At 42.3% G+C, this 9371-nt stretch overlaps 1 protein-coding gene across 3 annotated transcripts; it reads left to right on the forward strand.

Moving 5' to 3' along the window:
* The first annotated feature begins 1531 nt into the window (after positions 1–1531).
* LOC109890163 (serine/threonine-protein kinase Sgk2) lies at positions 1532–7210 on the forward strand. 3 transcript variants are annotated; one of them, XM_031824866.1, is made up of 13 exons: positions 1532–1793; positions 2004–2052; positions 2235–2287; positions 3086–3143; positions 3265–3348; positions 3493–3624; positions 3744–3838; positions 4036–4072; positions 4171–4257; positions 4344–4439; positions 4592–4747; positions 5444–5533; positions 5662–7210. In XM_031824866.1, exons 2-13 carry the CDS (start codon positions 2035–2037, stop codon positions 5818–5820), a joined length of 1065 nt encoding a protein of 354 aa, XP_031680726.1. In that variant the 5' UTR covers positions 1532–1793; positions 2004–2034; the 3' UTR covers positions 5821–7210. The 3 variants fall into 3 exon arrangements, with proteins under 3 accessions (XP_031680726.1, XP_020337724.1, XP_020337723.1); XM_020482134.2 differs by having other exon boundaries at positions 1534–1793; positions 3726–3838; XM_020482135.2 differs by lacking the exon at positions 4344–4439 and having other exon boundaries at positions 3726–3838; positions 5662–7207.
* The last annotated feature ends 2161 nt before the right edge of the window (positions 7211–9371 follow it).

A 9371-nucleotide genomic window follows, 5' to 3' on the forward strand; every position in this document is an offset into this window, starting at 1 on the left:
GGACAAGCCTCGCCGCCGACGCTCCTCTAAGTCTGGACTTACATCACCTCAGAAATGCAGGCATTGGATCCTTACTGCCCTAATGTGGAAGGTGTTGCAGGTTTCATTTGCTATCATTCTAGTACGAAAGCTGGTAATTTACCCAGGCTTTACAATACGTTTGATCTCCCAGGTCTCGTAACAGACGTCGCTCTCGCAGAAGGAGCTGCAGATGTTCTGGCAGCTACTCCAGGTCACTCTCACAGAAATAATACTGACCAAATTGCATCTGCCCTGCCCAAGAACTCCAATAGTTCACGTGGCTGGGGTAGTTGCATAGATTAATACATAGTTCATCCCAGAGGGGAAATTTCAATGTAACACAGCAGCATACTGACAAGCACACATACTTTACAAGACAACTACACAAATACAAGACCTAGTTTAAATTCCTGTGTGTTTGTCCTCCACCGGTCACTCTCATGCTGTGAACAGCACTCTTGCACCAGATCCGACCACAAATCCTGTTCTCGATCCACTCTAAGTCCCAGACCCGTTCCAATTCCCGCTCTAGCACCAGGAAGTCCCGTTCCAAGTCCAGTTCTCGCTCTGGCACGCAAGTCTCACAGCTGCTCGGTGAGCCACAAATCTCGCTCTCGCACAAGCAAGTTTCACTCTAAAGTGAAGTCTGAGCGGGGAACCAGAGGCTATTCCAAGGATGTCTGTCAGCGAGAATTCCCAGAGTCGTTCTCCACCAACCCACAGAGAATGGAGACGGAGAGAGGTCCAAGTCTCCCTTCCCACAAGAAGACCTTCACCAATCCAAGTCCCCCGCCAAGCACCCAGCTTCTGGATCCGCCTCACGCTCTAAATCCTGGTCCCGATTGGCTTCCCGTGATTAAATGCACTTGTTTAAGTAGGAAGTAGGGAAGATTGTTTAAAAATAAATCACGGCTCGAATGCAGCTACAAGTGTTTCAATTTGTCCCTCTCTAGTTTATACATTTGGCAGATTTGTTGGTTTATTTATTGGTTTCTTTCCTATTGGTGTAGTTGATGCTGTCTGTATAGTCTAGACAGTTGTCCTTTGAGCATTTGAGTATTGACTGACATACAGCATTACTATGGTGTATTGGCTATTTTCAAAGAAGATGTATGGGAAATCATGTCACTATTTGCTCTGAGATATCTGATTTAGGGGTGGAAATAAGTCTTAAAAAATAAACAAAAAATGTGTTAAGCACTCATGTTTATAAACAGTCTTGACATGTTTGGCTTTGACTGTCTTATTTGAAATGGTCACCATAATAAGATGTACCTAATTAATTGCAATAAAATGTGTGCGGACACTCAGTGTGTCAAATAATATGTGCAGTTTGGTTTGTTTCAAAAGGAAATATGTTGAGACAACTAAGCTACAGTATTACATTCCTGGGCCCTCTTGGTGAATGCACCTTTGAATTAGTAGTTTGAGCGTATCAACTCTGTATACATGCCACATGTTACCATGTGGGTTTGCGTAGTACTTGTTTACAGTGATACAACCTGTTGTGTGCAAAAACGAGTTTGCGTCAGTGCTCTGGATGTCCAGCATCAATCCATTTCTTACACTTTTACATACCTGAGAATCTTCTCTGAATTTACGCTGTTTTCTAGTAGATTTTTGGACATAAGACTTGGCCAAAGATACATATTTATCTGAGACTTGAAAATAAGCTGTAGGTTATTTGGCAAGTCACAGATTCTTGCGAGGACAGAATACCAATAGCCTACCTGAGAACACCTGAGGAAAAAAAGTCCTCTACACATAAGAGGGTAAGATCCTTGACCAACTTAATGCTCATATATTGTTTATTTTACAGTTGCATTTTGTACATTTGTTTTTGTATACTGCTGACTTTTATTGATTTCTAGCAATGAGTGTCTAGGTTTCAAGTCAGTATTTTAAAAAATGTACAAGTTATTTTGAGCTCACTCATATTTGATGGTACAAATAAATAATCAATTTCTGTTCAAATGCCTTAGACTCCCACCCTGATAGGCACAGAAAAGAGACATGGATAATTGGAGTCAGGTATATTTGAATGTATATTTTCCAATCACTTTTATTTTCACAAAATGACATGGGTGTGTGATGGTTCCTCATTTGTATACCTATTATTTGTCCCCTCTACAATCAATCGAATCAGTGAACATGGCATTGTTCACATCAAACCATTTAGCACAGTAATATTGTCTCCTCAAATTGCTTCACAGCTTCAATCAGCAAACTCCATTGATGTCAACCTTGGTCACTCACACAATCACCAGTGAGTAACCAGGCTTTATGATAATAAGCAATGTGGATGCACACACTTGGATCACTGTTGCAGTCCACACTTCAGGTCATGATTGTCTAATGCAAATATTGAAATACTGTCTGTAGATGTTGCAAATGGGTAAGAAGTGAACACTAAACACACAATTAGTGATATATATATAAATTAATTGTTATTTAACCCATATTTTATCAGGTAAATTGACTGAGAAATCATTCTCATTTACAGCAACGGGGGGGGGGGGTGAAAGAGCCAATTGGAAACTAAGTTGAGAGGTAAAGCAAGTTCAGTCAGGAACTAGTGTAAAGGAAGTGATTAAGGGCAGGCCGCTGACGCCAGAGGGAATTAGTAAACCCATGTCTCTCTCTAGCTATTTTCTGTAATCCACCACCTGCAGCATATAGCCAACACTCAGTGGATAGTCATTGACAGAGGAAACATCACAACAATGATGTTATTGTTATCAACACCAGCATGCGGTCTGATCGAGAGATGACCCTCCCAGGCGTTATCATGGTTCTCACCATAAAAAAAAATATAGCAGATCCTCTGTTATTGACATGATTTAACTTGTTGACAGAACCGTGAGGATGTGTCACTATTTTGGCAACTACACTGGTATTGGTGATATCTGGGGGTGACATGGAAAGGCTTTCCACAGAACAAAGAGATACCAGCAAAGCCTTGCCTATACATTTTAAAATCTAAAGACACACTGTATACTATTGCACAGTTTGCTACTAAAGCCATGTCCCTCTTTCTCCCACACCATTCCCTCTTACGTTTTAGTGCCAAGCCATCAGACTTTGAAATCCTGGCTATAATTGGGAAAGGAACATTTGGGAAGGTATGGTCATCTTTGGCAGTGCTCTCTAAATTGACAAAAAAAAATGCTGTTGGTGTATAACCAACAATTGATATACTTTGTGTTATTACCTTATTATTAATCAATGTTGTTGTGTCCCCAGGTTCTTCTTGCCAAACTGAAATCCGACAACAAGTTCTATGCTGTGAAAGTGCTGCAGAAAAAAATCATACTGAGGAAAAAAGAGGTTCCACGCAGAGTTTCACAATTCTGAATATAACAGTAGATTCATTTTTTTAAAGATACAAAACATGCTGTCGGTAGGAGTGGGTTTAACAATAATGATTCACAATTGCTGTATTTATTTGCCACTGGATTCTTCCATGTGAAGCAAAAGAACATCATGGCAGAGAGGAATGTGCTGCTCAAGAGTATGAAACATCCCTTCCTGGTGGGGCTCCACTACTCGTTCCAGACCCCAGAGAAGCTCTATTTTGTCATGGATTACGTCAATGGAGGAGAGGTAATGTACGGAGTAAAGACATAGGCTCTTTTTTTAAAAATTTGTACAAGAGATGTAAAAAAAATATTTAATTTCCTTCTACTTTTGATATTCTACTGTAGCTTTTCTATCACCTTCAGAGAGAGCACTGCTTCTCAGAGCCAAGGGCTCGCTTCTACACGGCTGAGTTGGCCAGTGCCATCGGCTACTTACACTCGCACAACATTGTTTACAGGTCAGTCACACCCTCTCAACAATGTTGACAACTAAGTCTCACCCACTTAACAGGATTCACAGGTCATTCACAGTAAACCCACATGTTCTCTGCTGGTTTCCTATGCTCCCTTTATGGAAGGTCATTCTGTCAGCAGTGCCTTTAGGCTGTACAGAAGGTTCTCTGTTTTAAAAAAAACACTATTTTCTCTGTTGTAGAGACTTGAAGCCTGAAAATGTGCTGTTAGACTCCGAGGTAAGTGTATGTATATCATGAATTCACGACTATCGTTATATTAGTTCTCCGTGGGTTGAACAAGGTCACCCTGATGTTTTGATTTGGACCTTCTCCAGGGCCATGTTGTGTTGACTGACTTTGGCTTGTGTAAAGAGGGGATAGACCCGGAGTCCACCACCTCCACTTTCTGTGGAACCCCAGAGGTAAGTTTTGATTTCTATTGTATATCCTACAGTCCCCCCATTTCCCTTAGTCACTGTATCCACTGACACTGCAATTTGCTCTGTAGTATTTGGCTCCGGAGGTGTTGAAACAGCAGCCCTATGACCACACGGTAGACTGGTGGTGTCTGGGAACTGTACTTTATGAGATGATATATGGGCTGGTGAGCATACCCTCTGAAAGGCCTAGTCACGTGCACTTTGCCGTAATGAATTATGGTTCTGCGTACTATAGTAACGTATTTATCATTTTCCAAACCAAGTCGGCCACACCTCATTGTGGGTATCAACTCATTTTGTCCTCTGTTCCTTCCAGCCCCCCTTCTATAGCCAGGATATGTCTGAGATGTACGACAACATCCTCCACAGGCCCTTGAGTGTGCCAGGGGGGGCCAGCTCTGTGGCGTGTGACCTGCTGATGGGCCTCCTACAGAAAGACCAGCATCGCAGGCTGGGTGCTATCGCAGACTTTGTGAGTGAACTTGTCACAATACGCAGGATGAGGATGTCCTCACCGGACAGTCTACTTTCTCTCTCTTTCCTAGAGTTAACGCACATGCAGACACATACACACAGACCCACTCTAGAATCACTAGAACCTAATTTACTTAAAGGGATGCTCCAGAGCTTTTGTATAACTTCAGCCAGTAGTTTTGAAAGTAGTGCCAACGAGGCAAAACGGGTCCCCGAAACTTGGGCACAATTGTGTACAACATCATCCCTTTCATATGATATGTTACATCCTGCAAAAACAAATTTTTGTAAGCCCTTAAAATACAGGATTGCATCTTTAACAAAAGGCACATCTCAATAGGTGGTCCAGGTGTCCTCTGATAGTGATACGTGGGTTGACTCATAAACCACAGTCCATGTGCCTGGCAGGCAGTATGAGTTAATAGACGAATAACAAAGAGAGTTTCAAACCTCCCTGCCAATAACAGCTAGTTTTCAGGTTACATATCCTTCCAATTAGGCCCCTCCAACTAGGCCCCTCACTCAGACCACCCCCAGACAGTCCAAGCAAAATTGTTGCTTGAGAAAGTTTTTTTTGCTAATTGAAAGGAAAACGATGACAGAAAGGTACTTAATTGTTACCCAGAAAATGATATGATATCAAGATAAAAACGGCTGCATTGAACCTTAAAATCTTTTTGTCTTTCACATGCAGCTCGAAGTTAAAAACCATACTTTTTTCTCGCCGATAAACTGGGATGACCTTTACCATCGGAGAATCAAACCTCCGTACAACCCCAACGTGGTAAGTGTGTAAAACAAATTTGATTCCAGTATTGTTTTTCGTCGAATTTCGATCCATAACATACATACACAATTAATATGACATTCATTCAGTGTTTTCTGCTGTGCTAAACCTTTTTGTCCCAACAGAAAGGCCCAGCAGATATGCAGCATATTGATCCAGAGTTCACCAAAGAGATGGTGTCAGGCTCTGTGGGGGTTACCCCTGAATTCTCCAACTTATCAACCAGCAGCCCAAATGCTTTCACTGGCTTCTCCTATGTCTCCAGTGATGACAACTTCCTCTAGGACATTCAGATTCTAATATTGCTGCCACCCAAAAGAACCAAACTTCTCCCGCCCACTTTGTTAAAATGCACCCCTAATGAATTGGCCCTTCGATTACTTTGTCATTGTATTTGTAAAGCTATTATGCAGAAATGAACAATGCAAATAAAGAAAGAAAATGCAAATAGGCCTTTAGGACTTTCAAGGCAATGATAGATAAATCATTCCCTGAAATAAATGAATGGGGAGTTAATTGTTAACATGTTGTCACGCCTTGGTCATAGTGTTTTGTGTTTTCATTGTGTATTTTGGTCGGGCCAGGGTGTGACATGGGTTTACGTGTTGTTTCGCATTGGGGTTTTATAGGATTGGGATTACTAATGATTAGGGGTGTGTCTAGTTAGGTTTGGGCTGCCTGAGGCGGTTCTCGATCAGAGTCAGGTGATTCTTGTTGTCTCTGATGGGGAACCAAATTTAGGTAGCCTGAGTTTCACTTTGTATTTCGTGGGTGATTGTTCCTGTCTCTGTGTTGTTTCACCAGATAGGCTGTAGTTAGGTTTCACGTTCCGTTTGTTGTTTTCGTATTTGTATAGTTATTTCATGTATCGTCATTTTTCTCAAAAAATCTTTTTAGGTAATTTAACTACATTTAGGCTAAACTTTTTGGACACTACAGACGACTTTGTGAGAAGACTGATTTTCAGGATGTTTCATGGTCTGACACCGTTCTAGCTCTGCCACCTTTCACCACAGATGCGGAATTGTTACATAGGCCGATGTGGTGGATTGAGATGCATCCAATGAAAAAAAGAAATGAATATCGCTTGCTTAAAACTAGCATATTTTTATGGGGATTATTTCATTAGGCTATGCTGAACAAAAATATAAACGCAACATGCAACAAATTCTAAGATTTGACAAAGTTTCAGTTCATATAAGCAAATCAGTCAATTGAAAGAAATTCCTTAGGTGAAGGTGCAGGTGAAGAAGTTTGATATGGAGGTCCTGGGCTGGTGTGATTACACAGGGTCTGTGGTTGTGAGACCGGTTAGATGTACTGCCAAATTCTCTAAAACAACATTGGAGGCGGCTTATGGTAGAGAAATTAACATTCAATTCTCTGGCAACGGCTCTGGTGGACATTCTTGCAGTCAGCATGCCAATGGTACGCTCCCTCAAAACTTGAGACATTATTTTGTGTGACAAAACTGCACATTGTAAAGTGGCATTTTATTGTCCACAGCACAAGGTGCACCTGTGTAATGATCATGGTGTTTAATCCGTTTCTTGATATGCCACACCTGTCAGGTGGATGGATTATCTTGACAAAGGAGAGCTTCTCACTAACAGGGATGGAAACAAATTTGTGCACAACATTTGAAATAAATGAGCTTTTTGTGCATATGAAACATTTCTGGGATTTTTTTGTGTGTGCATGAAACATGGGACCAACACTTTACATGTTGCATTTATATTTTTGTTGAGTGTAGATCTCTCGGTGAGAGCATATGCCATCTATAGAAAACCCTCCCTTGAGTTCCCCTGTTATTTTGGACTTCGGCAGAGCAGTAAAAGTGCTGTTTACAGTCAAAAGATTGTGCAGCTGGTCGACTAAATTGTCAGTGTGAGGACGGAGACAACTAGAGGAGAGGAGGCTCTCCAGGCTCCGGATGCTACATCCTTCCGGCTGAGCACCATCCTCTCCATTAGCTCCAATACAGCCATTTCTGCAGTACTAAATCCCTCTGCATCTGACCAGGTTGCAAGCCTGTTTCTGTCACTTTCGGCCACTCTTTTCTCTGAAGAGACCTCCTTCCTGGTGGTGCAGACTCTGCAGTGGGGTTTCTGGGGTAGTGATAATGCTAGTACCCCTGTCACTTCCAGAAGTGCTCATAGTAGCGACAGTCTTCTGGGTCTCATCAATTGAGAAAGTGGTGCTAAAGAAGTTGTCCTGGAACAAGCCTTGGACAAGCCTTTATCAACACGTCCTTCCTGCGGCATGAACCCAACGTTGTAGAGCATTGCCCCAATGGTAGAGGATCGTCTGATTCTGACTGAAGGACTTCCCTGACCTCAGTGATCTCCCTAGAGGGTTCAGAAACTGTACTAGACCCAGCTTCCTCTGCTGACTCTTGCTAGAAGATGGCAGTTCAACAAGTAGCCTGTGCTCTTGTTGTGCTCCCTTGTTACTCTGTTTAATCCCTTTGGAGATACTTCTCAGTTTCACTGACATGACACAAAGGAAAATGTTAGAACGACATTTGAATGGTCTACTTCCTTCCTCATTACCACAGATGTCTGCTGAAGGGGTGATCAAAGGAACTCCATGGCCCTCAACAGCTGCCAACCCATCTTCGCTATAGTGCTTGGCAGATCCCACCATAGTAAGTAATTACGATATAAGCAGGTTATTTGGAGGGCCCTAGACAGAGCTGCATTGATCTGCTGCACGACCGCTTTTACAATGGCTCTGGCAGAGACACTCTGGAGAAGCTCTTGCTCTAGTTGGCTAGCGGCTGGGTAGATGTCCTGCAGCACTTCAATCACTCTGTCCGGGACATCTGTGTATATCATATCGACTGGCACCTTGACCTCCACCTCATCACATGTATCCATCCTCAGGAACCCCTGGAGCTGCTCAAAACACTCCCCTGAGTTGTTACCCGGTGTTTACAATAGATGTAAGGGGCACTAGAGTAAACACAGGAGATGAGATGTCTCACACTCGTCTTACACATTGGACATCATAGCGTTATCATAGTTATACAATAAAGTAATCAAGTAATGACTAGGCACTGGCACTGAGTCAAAGCTTGGCATAAATCCAAGTGAGCACCTAGCTGAGGACAGACCTCTGTTTCCCTGGAAGGAAGCATTCATATAACATTTGATTGCACATTGAGTTTGCGAAGTATTGTCGATGATGATATTCATCAATACAATGAGTAAAAAAGCAAGAGCCAAAAGCATTTGATGACAGTCCCATTGGCTTTAAAGACGGATCGACAGGTTATTTGTAAGAAATGCACCGATGGCAACAATAAATGATTGTTACATTTAGGGCTGACCCCATTTAGTCGACTGGTCTATTGTTTGGTCAATAGGCTGTTGGTCGACCAAGATTGTTTTTATCCGAGCAGTTGCAAATACACTACATGACCAAAAGTACGTGGACACCTGCTCGTCGAACATCTCATTCTAAAATCATAGGCATTAATATGGAGTTGGTCCCCCCTTTCCTGCTATAACAGTTTCCACCCTTCTTGGAAGGTTTTCCATTGCTGCGTGGACTTGCTTCCATTCAGATTTAAGGAGGTTGGATGATTTTAATGTTGTGCGATTAGGCCTGACTTGCAGTTGGAGTTCTAATTCATCCCAAAGGTGTTCGATGGGGTTGAGGTCAGGGCTCTGTGCAGGCCAGTCAAGTTTTTACACGCCGATCTCTACAAACCATTTCAGTATTGTCATTGTCATTCTGAAACAGGAAAGGGCCTTCCCCAAACTGCTGCCACAAAGTTGGAAGCACAGAATCATCTAGAATGTCATTGTATGCTGTAGCGTTAAGATTTCCC

Source organism: Oncorhynchus kisutch, linkage group LG5 (assembly GCF_002021735.2).
Source record: "Oncorhynchus kisutch isolate 150728-3 linkage group LG5, Okis_V2, whole genome shotgun sequence".
Classification (NCBI taxonomy): Eukaryota; Metazoa; Chordata; class Actinopteri; order Salmoniformes; family Salmonidae; genus Oncorhynchus; species Oncorhynchus kisutch.

What these genes read in the sequence shown, in the direction of transcription:
- LOC109890163 (XM_020482134.2), top strand. An exon ending in GGTCACTCACACAATCACCA is followed by an intron (nt 2,288 to 3,085) that starts GTGAGTAACCAG and finishes CTTACGTTTTAG; the next exon opens with TGCCAAGCCATCAGACTTTG. An exon ending in CTCCGTACAACCCCAACGTG is followed by an intron (nt 5,534 to 5,661) that starts GTAAGTGTGTAA and finishes TTGTCCCAACAG; the next exon opens with AAAGGCCCAGCAGATATGCA.